Source organism: Gopherus evgoodei, chromosome 2 (assembly GCF_007399415.2).
Source record: "Gopherus evgoodei ecotype Sinaloan lineage chromosome 2, rGopEvg1_v1.p, whole genome shotgun sequence".
In the NCBI taxonomy this organism is placed as follows: Eukaryota; Metazoa; Chordata; order Testudines; family Testudinidae; genus Gopherus; species Gopherus evgoodei.
In genome coordinates, this window is record NC_044323.1 from 7,003,826 (window position 1) to 7,019,698 (window position 15,873).

Sequence of the window (15,873 nt, forward strand, 5' to 3'; positions counted from 1 at the left end):
CTTTCAGCTCCCTGTACAGGCTCTGACTTCCAGCTTGGCCAGGGGCATGGCCTCAGAGGGAATAGGAGAGATGGGGTGAGGCCACGGAGGTGGGGATCATGCCCCCCCCACTTTTATGAAGAGTCCATCACCCCTACCCCAGTGACTAGGCTTCCACGGCTGTCTTGGGGAAACTCTTCTACCCCCTAACAGCTTGCCCTGATGGGATGTAAGTGTTGAATGTTTAATGCAACATTTCTATCCCATGCACTGACTGGAGCGCCTACAGAGATGTATCTTGATTTTCAGAGGTGATTAGCACTGCAGCACCAAGGGGCTTGTCCTGTAGGCCTGGGACTTAACTCACCCCTTTACTAAACTAGCCTTGACTAACCTGGGGTGAAACCCAGGGATTTCACGGCTAAAATGAAGAAAAATGCTCCACTGCTGCTACGGCACCCCCACTTCTGGTATGCCCCTAACAAGAGTTATAACACCAAGGGTTGTAAGGTAGTGACACTCAGGCACTGGGAAGTTTAGTGAGGAAACAGAAAGACCCCAACAAATGGTAAAATAGATAAGATAACGCTCTGACCAGTGAATGTGTGCTGACCATCCGCACTAACAAAGAAGGTCATAAATAAGTTACAATTTGGGCATGAACGATAAAATGTGAAAAAGTTTTGAGCAGTGAGGAGGAAACATAGTGCCAGTGTGTGACTGGTTAAATTTTGCTACCTAAGGGTATTGAATGATGTGATCGGTTTAGTAAAGTTAAAGAAGCTAGCTAGTTTTACCTATATAATGTAACTAAAAACAATTCTCTTTGGGGGAACTATCTCCAGACTGCAGCTCAACATCAAGCTCCAACTCCTCTGCACACCCGTGATGTGCAAGAGGCATCGCCAGCACACCCAGACGAGTGGATCCTGACTGCCCATTGGGTGCAGTTTGCCTGTATATTGGGAGTGGTGAGCGTAATAGATTTGCTTGGCATATGTAATCTGTGTTGTGTTGCTAATAAATAGTATCAGAGGGTAGCCGTGTTAGTCTGGATCTGTAAAAGCAGCAAAGAATCCTGTGGCACCTTATAGACTAACAGACGTTTTGGAGCATGAGCTTTCGTGGGCGAATACCCACTTCCTCAGATGCATGTCACATGCATCTGAGGAAGTGGGTATTCGCCCACGAAAGCTCATGCTCCAAAACGTCTGTTAGTCTATAAGGTGCCACAGGATTCTTTGCTGCTTTTGCTAATAAATAGACATTTAGAGAAACAGCTGTGGAAGGCTCTTTCACTGGGAAAAGATCAGACAGAGTCCTGTGGGAAAGGACAGGTACTTACATTGACCAGGATTTTCCCTGAGCCCTGAGGGTAGGGCTCGATGCTTTACACCCTGAGCCCTCGGTAGGGAAAGGATGGGGTACCTATATTAAGCAGGTCACGCCTTGAGCCCTAGGTAGGTTGTAGGCAGGATGCCTTAGATTTTAGTGGGTAACAGTCCTCGCTGGTGAAATGCTTCTAACTAGTTCTCAAACCAATCCAGTGAATAGTCCTTTCCCAGCCAGGGGGATCTGACTCGCTTTTAATGAACTAGTTTCAAGATTGGACAGGTCCGAACTGAAGTCAATCAGAGCTGCAGGTAGTCAGTACCAATTGAAAATCAAGCCACCCTCGTCTAACCTGGCCCTTGACAATTCTCTACCTCGATTAATGTGAATCAGTTAATAGCTAACAGCTGGCGTTTTTCTGTCCAAGGTTGTGTCCTTGTTATGGGTAATTACATAGTGGCTTTGGACACTGATCTTGATTGGTAGTCAAGGCCGGTCATCATCCCCGTTACTTTTTATCTCGTAAAAATCTGTGTCTGTTTCCATGAATGCCTAGGGACACATTTTATTTAGAGGCGATTCTGGTGATATCATGTTTTCTGTTCCTTTCTCTGGCTTTAGTAACGGGACTGACCCTGATCCTTCATTGCAAGGTGAGACCTTCAGGCAAGGCTATTTGCTTCTCAGGAGGTCTCTGTTCCCCTGGAAAATAGAGGGTTTGGATGACAGAATTGAGCTCTCAGCATCTAGGTGCTCATTTTTTGAACTTTGCCCCTTCTCCATTAGTTACAAAGGGACATTTCCATATTGAGGCAGACGGTATCTCACTTCTCTGCCTCTGTTGCCACACCTGGACGCCTTGCATTCCTGTGTCCCAACCACTAGCTCCCTGTGTGCCAGACTCCCATCCACATCTACTGCAGGGACACTCTGCAACTCCCTCACCCCCTTCCTCTATGTCCTCCCCATTCTGTTCTCCGCTCTTGCCAAGGGCTTTGTGTGACCCCTATGATCCCAAACCGGGGACCCACATTCTTCTCCCATTGCAGGGGCTCTGTATGCTCCCATTCCTCCCCACTCCACAGATTCTGAGTCCCCCATTCCCCCATCCCCCCCCCCCCAAAACCAGGGGATCTATCTGTCCCTTATTCCCCTCTCACTCCCATGCTAGAGGCACTGTGTGCTCCCATTCCCCCACACACATACTCCAGATATTCTGAGTCCCCCATCAGCTCCCCAAACCAGGGGCTCTGTCTGTGCATTCCCCTTTCACCCCCTTGCCAGGGGTGCTGTGTGTGCCCATTCCTCCCCCCTACTCCAGAGATCCTGGGTCCCCCATTCCTCCCATCACCTCCCCAAACCAGGGGCTCTGTCTGCCCATTTCCCTCTCACCCCCATGCCAGGGGCTCTGTCTGCCCCACATTTCCTGTTCACCCCCATATCAGGGATTCTGGGTACCCCTCATTTCCCTCTCACCATATGTCAGGGTTTTTTGTGGCCCCCTCTCAGCCAACTCTCACCCCCATGCCAGGGATTCTGTGCCTCCCAATCCCGCCTAACCAGATGCCTGGGGCTTTGTGTGCCCCCAGTTCTTCCTCATCTTCATTCCAGAGGCTCTGTGTGCCCTCCCCCATTCTCCACCATGCCAGAGACTCTGTGTACCCTCCATTCATTCCCTGCCCGTACGCCAGGGACTCTGTGTGTCCCCTATTCCCCCACTGCCAGGGGCTCTTTTTATCCCTCATTCATCCCTTCCCCACCGTGTCAGGGATTCTGTGTACCCCCATGCTCATCTTCCCCCTCAGACCCCACCCTTTCTTTCTTTCAGTCTGGGACAGCGCTGAAGGAAGAAGTCCTAAAGGAAGAAGTGCTGGAACTCATGAAGAGGTCCACTTCCGGCCCTGCTCCAGAAGGAGGGATGGTGGCTAGCTAATGAGTCTGGGGTTCCCAGTGTGGGGGGTGTGGGGGACCCTTTCATTGCACTGCTGCAGCAAGGTAACACTTATCAGAAGTACCGGAACACCATTCCTGCTCCCAGAAAAAGAGGCAAAACCCAGCACTGGTCTGGGAGCAAACTCATTCAAGCCTTCGACATGCTAAACTCTCGTGGTCCATCCAGCCCAGTATCTTGTCTACTGACAGTGGCCAATGCCAGGTGCCCCAGAGGGAATGAACCTAACACATAATGATCAAGTGATCTCTCTCCTGCCGTCCACCACCACCCTCTGACAAACAGAGGCTAGGGACACCATTCCTTACCCATCCTGGCTAATAGCCATTAATGGACTTAACCTCCATGAATTTATCTAGTTCTCTTTTAAACGCTGTTATAGTCCTAACCTTCACAACCTCCTCAGGCAAGGAGTTCCACAGGTTGGCTGTGTGCTGTGTGAAGAAGAACTTCCTTTTATTTGTTTTAAACCTGCTGCCCATTAATTTCATTTGGTGGTCCCTAGTTCTTATGGGAACACTGCAACTGATATTTCTCTGGCCATTGTTTCAAGTAGCCACATAATAGAATGTGATGCATTTGGAGAAACTGAAATCCTAGTGATCAGCAGGGCAGGTGCCTGTTAGACCAGGTGTCACAGGGTTCACTCACTACTAGTGGCGCCACCTGCTGGCTGTCCTGGGAATTAGCTCTGCCAGGTATTGTGCTTTCCCTCTGGCAAGGTCTTCTCCTGTACTGTCTCACCCTGTGGCCCCTGTTACACAGATAAAACTACACAGGATGGTTTCAGGGGACAAGGCAAGATGCCACATTTATTATGATAACACAATCTGATCTATAACCAATAGCTAATAACTAATACCTATATACACACACACACACACACACACCAAATGTTCTGCAGCTGCTGAACAGTTACCAGTCCTGAACGTAGCTTGAGTTTGTGGCTTAATTTCGCAACTTGGGTTTGTAGCTTGTGGTGGCTAACTGGCCAGGAAAGCCGGACACAAGGAAGAGCTGGGTCTCTGTCAGGCACGCACCAATGCCCCTCGATGTTGGCAGCAGAATGTTACCCAAAGTCTTCCATCTCACCCAGCTCTTTTATAGGTTTTTAGTTTGAATCAAGAGTTGATGGTCTTGCTGTGTCACGCTGCCTCTGAGTTCGGTGTGATTGATCACCCATCAGTTGCAGACATGACTTTCAGCCTGGGACATGGCTTTGATCTTGTCTCAACTGCACCTTTGTTCTTTTCTTTCGGGGTGGACTCTTTTCACTTTGTCAGGGCTGTTGTCTGCGTCTTCAGCCGCTGGTGTTTGCACTTAACTTTATCAGGACAGTCTGGGGCTGGAGGTTGATTCCACTATCCGTGCATACCTCATTCACACATCTGAACTAAGTTAATAAGGTTACAGCAAGGTTTTGAAAAATGGAATAAGCATTTCAAAATGGGGTTTTAGTTACAATATGGAGTCTTATTAAAACAAATGTAATGAATAGTTTACAATGGTGAGAGGCAGACAGGAGTTACAACGTGAAAACAGTGAAGTTTCGTTTGTTCACAAAATAAAGCCATATTAATAATAGTAATTAAAGAAAAGAAACAATTTCATTCTTCAGCTCTACACCTCACACTCAAGGGACTGCAGTCTCCTCTTCGTGGCTTGGCCCTCTGCCAGGGTCACTAAGATCCTCCCCTTCCAGGGAATTCAAAGCCCTTCCAGACCCACTGGCTGGCTGGTGTCTCCAATGCCTTTTCCACTTCCCCGGGGCTGGTAGGGGAACCCAGGTCTACCCTCTACACTGGGTTCCAGCCCAGGGACTCTATAACAAGCAACCATGATCCCTTAAAGTCCTACCTCTTGCCGCTGTTTCCCTGGGCTTCCTCCTAGTTATCTGGCTTCCCCCTCCCTGGGTTTGCCAGCCTCCCAACTCCCTCCACTCATGGATTGACTGCAGCCTACTTCCCTGCACCTTTCCCAGAAACTACCACCCATCTGTAGCCAGCGACCTGGCTTTATACTGGCCCTTCCTGTTCCTTCACAGATAAGCCTGTTCCTCTAATCTGGGCTTTCCTTTCGGCATTCAATCCACTAGGTTAATTGGCCCATCTGGCCTCCATTAACCACTTCCACTCTTGTGGGGTGGACAGCCCATTACACCAGCTTTCATTATATTTGACATCTAAATTGTATGTAATCCAGATCTCTCCATGTGCATGTGTTTGTGTACGCCATCACTGATAATACTTAGAGCCCAGCTAACTCAGTGCGGTGGTTCTGTGGTCGTCCCTCCCCATCAGGCTTGGAGGGGAGCCACGCTGCCTCACTCTGTCACACAGTAAGCAGTCATTCAGGCTCTGACCCTCTGATCAGGACAGAACAGCACACAGCCTATGGCCCAGCCTCCTGGCTGAGGCAGGCAGCAAGCTACAATCGATTGCCTTGCCCCTCTGTGCGGGGAGAGCAAGGAGAAGTCTTAAGCTACAGCCTTCGAGCTGGAGCAGACAGCAAACGTAGTCTGAGGCTCTGGGCAGGGCAGAGTAACAGGCCACAGGCAAGGCACAGGCCTTCTGGCCTGGGGTGAGTAAGCCCCCACTTCAGGGGTGGGGTAGGCAGCAGTGGGTAGGAGGACCTGAGCTCCCCTACTTCACCAGGTCCCAGCCCAGGGCCCTAACAGTGATGGGTGGTTCCAACCCTGGGTCAGCAGGGAAGTCACTGAAACATGCTGATTCATTTACTGGCCACACAGCCGGACCAATGTCTGGCTACTTCCAACCACCCTTCCTTGGTGTGGCTCCATCATCCATAGGTCTTCAGTCTCCTCAGGTTAAATGCATGGGACCACGGTCCACCAGCTCCTCGCCCCAGCTGGTCTCTTCCTGGGCACTGCACAGCTCGGTTTCTGGTCCAGGGTCCCGCAGTGAGGTAGAGACGTCTGGCTCCAGCCCAACTAAGCTGGAAGGGCTTCCTCTTATACATCCTGTCCTGCCCTCCACTTCCAGCATAGGGCAGGGCTGGCTTGGTTCTGCCCAGTCAGGAGGTGTGGAGCGTTTCCTCCCTGTCAGAGTTGGAGGGAGGCCACTCGGCCTCACACACTCAGCTTGTGCCACAGTCCAGATTCTCTGAGGTATTTAGGTGATTTTGATTTCAATGGGAGTTAGGAGCCCAAATACTTTGGGGGTCTGGATCTGGGCCCACATGCTTTACAAACATCAGGTAAATTTTAGCTGCCAGTGTCATAACCTATTCCCAGATTTGGACCTTAGCGTCCAGAATATGGGGGTTAGCATGAAAATCTCCAAGCTTAGTTACCAGCTTGGACCTGGTAAAGCTGCCACCACCCAAAAAATTAGAGTGTTTTGGGGCACTCTGGTCCCCCCAAAAACCTTCCCTGGGGACCCCAAGACCCAAATTCCTTGAGTCTTACAACAAAGGGGAATAAACCATTTCCCTTCCCTTCTCCCTTCCAGGTGTTCCCTCCCTGGGTTCCTGGAGAGATACACAGAAGCAAGCTCCGTGAATCTAAACAAAGGGATTCCACCCTCTCTATTTCCAGTCCTGGAAACAGAAGTACTTCCCTCTTCACCCAGAGGGTATGCAAAGTCAGGCTAGTAAATCTAACACACACAGATTTCCCCCTGACGTCTTCCTCCCACCAATTCCCTGGTGACCTATAGACTTAGTTTCCTGGAGTTCCCCACCAAAGAAAAACTCCAACAGGTCTTAAAAAGAAAGCTTTATATAAAAAGAAAGAAAAAATACATAAAAATGGTCTCTCTGTATTAAGGTGACAAATACAGGGTCAATTGCTTAAAAGAAATATGAATAAACAGTCTTATTAAAAAAGAATACAATTCAAAACATTCCAGCAACTACACACATGTAAATACAAAAAAAAACATATAAATCACTATCTGATCTTTTGTACTTACAACTGGGAAACAGAAGATTAGAAAGGCAGGAGGTAGAAAAATCCTTCCCATAGCTGAGAGGGAGTACAGGCAGAAGACCAAGAACAAAGGACTCACACACAAACTTCCCTCCACCCAGATTTGAAAAAGTCTTGTTTCCTGATTGGTCCTCTGGTCAGGTGTTTCAGGTTACTCCTTTCCAGGTGAAAGAGACATTAACCCTTAGCTATCTGTTTATGACAGCCAGTTACACCAGTATTAATCCAGAGTAACCCCTTTGTAACTCTAGTTGCAGGCAGGGGCGACTCTATGTTTTTTGCAGCAGTCAGGCGGCCTTCGGCAGCACACCTGCCGGCAGTCCACTGGTCATGCAGATTCGGCAGCATTTCTGTGGGTGATCTGCTGGTCTCGCACTGAATTGCTGCCAAAGCCGCAGGACCAGCAGACCTCCTGCAGGCATGCTGCCGAAGGCTGCCTGACAGCTGCCCTCACGGCGACTGGCGTGCCGCTTCCCCCGCACCCTCCCGGCTTGCTGACCCAGGCATGCACTTGCTGTGCTGGTGCCTGGAGCCGCCCCTGGTTGCAGGGCCAAATTCCACTCTGTTGGAGTAACCCCATTGTGACCGATTAAAGGGACAGATTCTGCTCTCAGACACACCAGTGTAAATGCAAAATGACTCCCAGCTTCAGTGGGATTACTCCATATTTACACCATTCTAGAAAAATCCTCCCAACAAATTATTACCATCCCCGTGAGTCTGCAAATAGAGAAACTCAGTCAGCAGCAGGTTGTGTTTTGCCCAAAATGACTGAGGGAGTCAGTGCTAGAGCTGGGATTAATACTTGGCCTTTTGTGATTCCCAGGTCTGTGCTCCAACTACTTATCCATACATCACTCCATCGCCGGAAGCAGTACAATATGTGATAATAAAACATGTACAGCAATGAAATTCTCTAAATATTCATTACACATTCATGATGCTTTTCATTTCTACTTGGTCAGTGCACCTACTAGTAGAATGACTTGTCTCAGACCGCTGGAGAACAAAGAAATCCTGCCTCCTGAAGATGGCCTCCAAAATCTTCTTTAAGTGTAACCTGAACCGTTTGTTCACAAAAGCATACAGCACGGGGTTGAGGCAACAATGAATAAAGGCAAGGCTCTCAGTCACTTGCATAGCATAGTCCAAGTGCTTGCTAGTTTCACAACCCTTAATCACATGGAGGTTTTGCAACAAATGCAGAAAGAGGGTAACATTGTATGGGAACCACAGCACAAAGAAAACCACCACCAAAATAACGACCAGGCGGAGAGCCCTCTTCTTGCCAGGAGACATTAATGCAGTGAGGACACAAGCTACGCGGGAGTAGAAGAACACCATGCAAAGGAATGGAAGGAAGAAGCCTAACAGGATCTGCTGGAATTGAAAGAAAAGCTGCCAGATGGAGTTGTGCAGGCCATAGTCAAGGTGGCAAACTCGTCTCCCATTGTGGAGATCCTGCACCTGCATGAAGATAAAGTCAGGAATAGACAGCACTATGGAAATCACCCACACCACTGAAGACACAAGGAAGCTCTTTCTTGGGGCCCTTAAGTTTTTATTGGACCAAGCATGTACAATCTCCAGGTATTTGTCCAGACTCATGCAGCTGACGAAGAAGATGCCACTGTAGAAGTTGGTGGTGTAAATGGCACTTATGATCTTGCAGAAGGCATTTCCAAACACCCACTGAGAAGCTGCATATGTGGCCCAGAAAGGAAGGGTTACCACGAAAAGAAGATCTGAAACGGTCAGATTCAGCAGATACACCTCGGTCATCTTCTTGTTCTTGGTATATTTGATCAAGATGGCAAAGAGTAGACAGTTCCCAGCCAATCCAAGCAGAAACACTATTGTATAGAGCACTGGCAGGAACACTTTGCCAAACGCCTTGACATTTTCCTTTGTGCAAAGTAAAAACTGGATGTAATCCTCCTCCTCTAGGTATTGGTACTCATAGTCAGTCAGGTTGACTGGGTAATCTGTGGTATGCAGCATGGCAGACATTGGTATTGTTCCCAACGTTAGTGGCAAACTTTTCAAGAGACCCCTTTTCTGCAATAAAAACGTAAAAGAACCAATAGTGCATTTCAAAAGACATTTTGATCTACATACAAAAAGTGAGGTTTGCATGCTAAATAATTTGATATGGAAATTTCTACTTCCACTTGGTATGTTTGAATACAGCCCAGATTGACAGTGCCTGACCTTCTGCCAGCTGTTTAGTATCTTATGTTTGGTGGCCCCAGCCCAGTCCCTGGTGGAGATGGCTACATCTCTGGTCTCTACATGGGGTGTCAAAAATTCAGCAGCCCTGGAGACAAAACTATACTCTTGCCTCTTTGGAATGGAGCTCTCAGGTCAAGTCTGAGGAACACTGAGGCAGTGTGGGATGCCTGCTGCTCTCCATGCTGTACCTGAGAAGTACGTGAGGCCTTATAAAAAGAGAGAAACAGATGACAGGAACGCTATGGCTTCACTGCAAAAAGAGCTGTGCTTTTACGTCAAGATAGCTATCTTGATGTAAAATCCTCAGGCAGACAAGGCACAGGTAGTTTTTAGTCCTTGATGCAGCTAGTCAAGATCAACCCTGTTGTTATGATTTGGAGGATCGTGTCTGTACAGTGTATGAATTTTGTTTGAGATGATGAACTCTGTATATATGACCACATGAGACTGCAAACTCCATTTTGATTGTAAGGTTGGTCTTTACTTTTCTACTGTCTTTTAACTCCATCTAGAACTAGAATTCCATTGGGGTGTTGGTACATGGATAACAAAAGAGGGTTGTTGACTTAAGGGGCTCTCCCATTGAAATGGAATAGCTCTGAACAACAGACTGGCTCCCAACCAGGAGAAATGGCTTATTAAGGGAGAGGTTGCCTTGGCAATTAAGTCACCTGACAGGGGTCTGTTGTCACCTGTTGAGGCTAATGAGGGAGTCACATGATACAGAGACTAGAAGGTTATGAAAAGGGAGGCGCTGATCTATTTGGGGCCAGCTCAGGATGAGGGAGAAGCAACCCACCATGGAGGAGCCTATGAAGCAGGGGACTGTGCCTGTACACAGATGGTCCTCCAAGGACTCACAAGGGAAGGGTGAGCTAATGAAGGGCATTATGTTGGGATGTTTTTGATCTAAATGATCTGCCCTCTCGTGTGCTTTATCTGTTATGTGAAAGGGTGATGGTGTTAGAATCTAGGCAAAGTGTCTGTGTGTGTTCTGTGCTCTATGCTACCATGTGTGCCCTTGAAGAGGTAAACCAGATGGCTCATAACGTCTGGTGGGAGTCTGGGAGAGAGTGTGTTTAAGCTGCGGGTCAGTCTGGAGGAGTCGGCACTGAGTCCAGGAGCTAGGCAACTGGACAATGGGGTGCAGCTCTCAGGAGGGTTGCCAGACAAAGGGTCTGCACCTGGATATTACACCTGGGGACACCCAAAAATGGGGCGATAGGTGGTCTCTGTTCAGGCTCCAAAAGCTTAAAACACCAGTGGACACAACAGCTGGCTTCTCTCACAACAGTCTGATGAGTGGCCATGGGATGGTGCTGAACTGGGACCTGTGAGACCTGCACCCCCACCTGGGGTAGACCTCAACCAGCTACGATGAGGTAAAAATGATAGTGCCTTGGCTCCTCTAGGATCTTACATTGAGATAACTGCCTCTTTTGGAGAATGAAGACTAAGGCCATGTCTATACTTGCAGAGTTTTTGCGCTGTCAGTTTCAACGGGTGATAGTGAACCGGTGAAAGAAAAGCGCTGGTTTGTATACTCACTTCCACAAGCCTCAGAGAGTGTTTACATTTGCAGCCCTTCCATCACCGATGAGAGCAGACCCTGAGGGCAGCTATCCCACAGTGCAGCTCTCTCCATTTTGACGATGGGCCTTGTGGGAAGGGATGGAGGTGATCACGGAGCATCCTGGTTCCCTGTACAGCCTCCTCTGCCCAAACACTGATCAGCTCTAGTAGCTCAGCATTGCTCCAAACAGGGGATCACCTGCTTCAGGGAGCAGGCATTGTCACCTGGCCAGATAAGTGAGCACTTGCCAAGAAAACAGGAAGGGAAGTTTCAAAGTTCCCCAGGACTTTACAGGGGGAGGGGTGGATGTCTGTTTACTTGGCGTCACAGCAGCTAAGCTGCTGGCCAGAGTGGTTGCCTAGGCACTGTCAGTGCTGGGTTTATACTGGTGCCATGGAGCCAAGCCCAAACTCAGAAGGGGCCCCGTCCTGCTCTGCTTGCACTGCACCCCGAAAACCCGCTGGCTCCCCCTTCCACCCACCACATACTCCTTTCAGCCTGTCTGCTGGTCGGCCAAGGGCTCCTCTCCACCTCCAGGCCTCACTCTCCAGCTTCTCTCTGCCTTCTGGCTGGACAAAAGTGCACCTCTGGCTTCAGGCAGTCTCTGCTTCCCACTGCCTGTGGGGCCCCACCTGTCTCCCTGGAGCTGAGCCACCTGGGACCAGTGCAGAAGCCTGGCCAGGCTCGGTCAGTTTGGGGTAGGGGGGCAGTATGGGGGGATTGGCTGGACCCCTCCAGGCAAGTGGTTCCTGAGGGAGCCCAGCCGGGGCAGGCGCTTGCCTGGCTGATCGAACCATTCCGGAGGGGGCTGGGACAATTCCCCACCTTGGGATCAGCCCTGGCTGCACTGCGGGGTCAGCCTGGCAGACACAGTCTCCTCCCAGCAGGGCCGCTGAGGGCAGCCTGGAGGCAGACCTTGGGAGAGTGGGTCTCTGGAGGGCATGGGGGGGAGGGTGCTGTGCTGTGAGGGGGCAGGGAAGATCTCTGTGTGTTGGAGCACTAGGGAGTGAGGGGTCTGTGTGGGGTGCTGGACATTTGCTGGGGTGCTGGGAAGGGGGAATGTGCATTTGTGGCAGGGTCTGGTGGGGGTGCTGGGCACAGTAGGTCTGGGGGGGGGTCTGGCCATAGGGAATTGGGGAGGGTGTTTCAGTGTTGGGGGATGTCTGGTGCGGCATGGGACATGCTGGCAGAACAGGGCCGGGTGGACTATTGTGCGTCTGGCAACTTCCAGTTTGCAAATAGTGCCCTCGCACTGGGCTGGGCAGAGTGGGGCCACACCTGCCATGCCATTGCCCCTGGCCAGCCCCAGGCTCCGGGGACTGACCCCCCCGCACCATGCTCCACTGCCCCATAGGGGCCCAAAAATATGTTTAGCGCCGGGCCCACAAAAGGTTAATCCAGCCCTAGCGCACTGTGGGATATCCTGCGGCGGCTAGAAGCTCTGTAAACAGGAAGAATGCATCTGCACAACATTGGTAAGAGCTTTACACCTCTCATGGAGGTGGGGGCATTTTTGCAGTGAAACGTCTGAGTTTCACCATAAAAAGTCATTGGCAAGTGTAGACGCTCCCACAGTTTTTGTGCAAAAAAGGGACTTCTTCTGATTTAAACTGTAGAGATCTCTTTTTTGCTGCTACTTTGTGGGGGTCCATAGTGAGTCCTGTCAGGGAAATGACATTACCCAGGAACATAAGAACATAAGAATGGCCATACTGGGTCAGATCAATGATCCGTCTAGCCCAGTAACCTGTCTTCCGACAGTGGCCAATGCCAGATGTTTCAGAGGAAATGAACAGAACAGGCAATTATTGACTGTTTCATCCTCTGTCATCCACTCCTGGCTTCTGGCAGTCAGAGGCTAGGGAATCCCAGAACATGGGGTTGCATCCCTAACGATCTTGGCTGGTAACCATTGATGGACCTATCCTCCATGAACTTCTTTCTTTTTTAAACTGTTGTACTTTTGGCCTTCACACCATCCCCTGGCAAAGAGTTCCACAGGTTGACTGTGCGTTGTGTGAAGAAATACTTCCTTTTGTTTGTTTTAAACTTGCTGCCTATTAATTTCATTGGGTGACTGTGATTTTTCTGTTATGTGAAAAGTAAATAAGATTTCCCTATTCACTTTCTCCACACCATTCATGATTGTATAGACTTCTATCATATTCCTCAATCAGACGTCTCTTTTCCAAGCTGAAATGGCCCAGTATTTTTAATCTCTCCTCATATGGAAGCTGCTCCATACCCTTAATCATTTTTGTTGCCCTTCTCTGTATCTTCTCAAATTCTATTATATCTTTCTTGAGCTGAAACAACCAGAACTGCATTCAGTATTCAAGATGTGGGAGTACCATGGATTTATATAGTGTCCTTGTGATATTTTCTGTCTTCTTATCTATCCCTTTCCTAATGGTTCCTAACATTCTGTTAGCTTTTCTATTTTCAAAAAACTATCCATGATGACTCCAAGATCTTTCATAAGAAGTAGCAGCTAATTAAAAACCCATTGTTTTGTATGTACAGTGGGATTATGTTTTCCATTACTTTGCATTTATCAACACTGAATTTCATCTGCCATTTTGTTGTCCAGTCACCCAATTTTGTGAGATCCCTTTGTAAGTCTTCACTGTCTGCTTTGGACTTAACTACCTTGAGTAATTTAGTATCATCTGCAAATTTTGCCACCTCACTGTTTACCCCTTTTTCTAGATCATTTATGAATATTTTGTACAGCACTGGTCCCAGTAGACATCCCTGTAGGGTCACCAATATTTTTCTCTTTCCATTCTGAAAACTGACCATTTATTCCTAACCTTTATTACCTATCTTTTAACCAGTTATTGATCCATGAGAGGACCTTCCTTCTTATCCCATGTCTTATGCAGCTTACTTTGCATGAGAGCCTTTGATGAGGGACCTTGTCAAAGGCTTTCTGAAAGTCCAAGTAAACTATATCTACTGGATCACCATTGTCCATGTTTGTCGACCCCCTCAAAGAGTTCTAATAGATTGGTGGGGCATTATTTCCTTTTACAAAAGCCATGTTGAGTCTTCCCCAACAAATTGTGCTCATCTATGTGTCTGATAATTCTATTCTTTACTATAGTTTCAGCCAATTTGCCTTGTACTGAAATTAGTCTTATCAGCCTGTAATCGCCTGGAGCTTTGTTAAAAATTGGTGACACATTAACTATCCTCCAATCATCTGGCACAGAAGCGGATTTAACTGATCGGTTACATACCACAATTGAGTCCCACCAAAGCAGTGCTGTTTGTTATGGGACCAATTGTGCATGCTGCTTCCCAGACCTTCCCAGAGTAGGTTTTGATCCTTCCAGGAGACTGTCATACCCTCATCCACATACACAGTAAAGAATGGCAATGTCTAGCTAAGATGACAAGATTAAGGGAGAGAAGAGGCTGTAATTATCCCAGGACCTGCTCCAAAGCACCTTCAAATCAGTGGAGAGACTCCCATTGACATCTGAGCTCTGGTTCAGGCCCTACATGAAATGGGACAGGAGGCATCATGTGCTCACCACTACACGCTTTGGGGTAAGTCTACATTGCATTCAGGAGGGGTTACTGCAGGATGTGTAGGCAGACGTGGGCAAGCTTTGATCAAGTAGCTTGCCAAAAACAGCAGTGTAACCCACAGTGACATAGGCTAGCTGCCCAGGCAGGTACCCTCCACCCCCACAGGGTCTCAGAGCTCCAGCTCCAGCCCAAGCCCAAACATTGCACAGCAGTTTTTCAGCCCTGGAGCCCAAGTCAGCTGACCTAGGCCAGCTGTGGATTTTTTTATCCCCATGTCACTGTACAGTAAGAATCTAGGATCTGGTGCAAAGCCCACTGAAGTCAGTGAAAAGATTCCCATTAACTTCAGTGAGCTTTGGATCAGGCTCCAGTATAGCTAATGAACCATCTAGTACAAAAGAAGAAAAGGAAACACCTCAAATCCCTTGTCGAAATTTTTTTCAGAGGTTTGAATTTAAAATAAAATTAACTTACAAATGCTTTCTCCTGATCATCGCCTGTTACCGTCCAGCCAGCTGACTCTGCCGTAGCAGCTTCTCTGCTGATCGCTTTGGCTGCTAACAGATAAGGGAAGGAAACGTGACAGGAACCCGACAGGCCTTTTTTCTTATTTGCACAGAGCAGAGCAAAGTGACCTAATCATAATTCATAGAATTTAAGGCCAGTAGGAACCATGAGGCTCATCTAGTCCCAATTCATGCATAACACAGTCCACAGCCAATAACATCTGCACCAAGCCCATAACTTCTGGTAAAGCTATTGCAGCTTTTCGAAAGCCATCCAGTCTTGATTTAAAGAGTACAAGTGATGGAGAATCCACTACATCCCAAGTTTCACTAGTTCAGGGGTTGGCAACCTTTCAGATGTGGTGTGCCAAGTCTTCATTTATTCATTCATTTATTCACTCTAATTTAAGGTCTTGCGAGCCGGTAATACATTTTAACGTTTTTAGAAGGTCTCTCTTTATAAGTCTATAATATATAACTAAACTATTGTTGTATGTAAAGTAAACAAGTTTTTTTAAATGTTTAAGAAGCTTCATTTAAAATTAAATTAAAATGAAGAACTTACCAGTTTAATGCAGTGGTTCTTAACCCTGGGGCAGGGCAGATGCAAGGATATTTGCGCCCTAGGCGAAACTTCCACCTTGTGCTCCCCGCACACATAGATTCACCCTCCCCACCCCCTGAATTCCCCTGGAGGGTGCACAGCCCCTCCCGCCCCTGGGAGCCCTCCCCACCCCACTCCGGTGGCCCTCTCCCCGCGTCCATTCACTGGCTTTGCAGGGCTTGGGCCACTGCAGCAGCTCGGCAGGGAGGA

At 48.3% G+C, this 15,873-nt stretch overlaps 1 protein-coding gene across 1 annotated transcript; it reads right to left on the reverse strand.

Annotated features, from left to right (window-relative positions):
* Positions 1-7,635: 7,635 nt before the first annotated feature.
* On the reverse strand, positions 7,636-15,072 carry ACKR2 (atypical chemokine receptor 2). Its single transcript, XM_030549290.1, has 2 exons — positions 15,028-15,072; positions 7,636-9,269 (listed from the first exon to the last, which is right to left on the reverse strand). Exon 2 carries the CDS (start codon positions 9,219-9,221, stop codon positions 8,139-8,141), a length of 1,083 nt encoding a protein of 360 aa, XP_030405150.1. The 5' UTR covers positions 9,222-9,269; positions 15,028-15,072; the 3' UTR covers positions 7,636-8,138.
* Between the last annotated feature and the right edge of the window lie 801 nt (positions 15,073-15,873).

Bases quoted from the DNA above. Each gene is read 5' to 3' on its own strand.
- ACKR2 (XM_030549290.1), bottom strand. From the start codon at position 9,221: ATGTCTGCCATGCTGCATACCACAGATTACCCAGTCAACCTGACTGAC.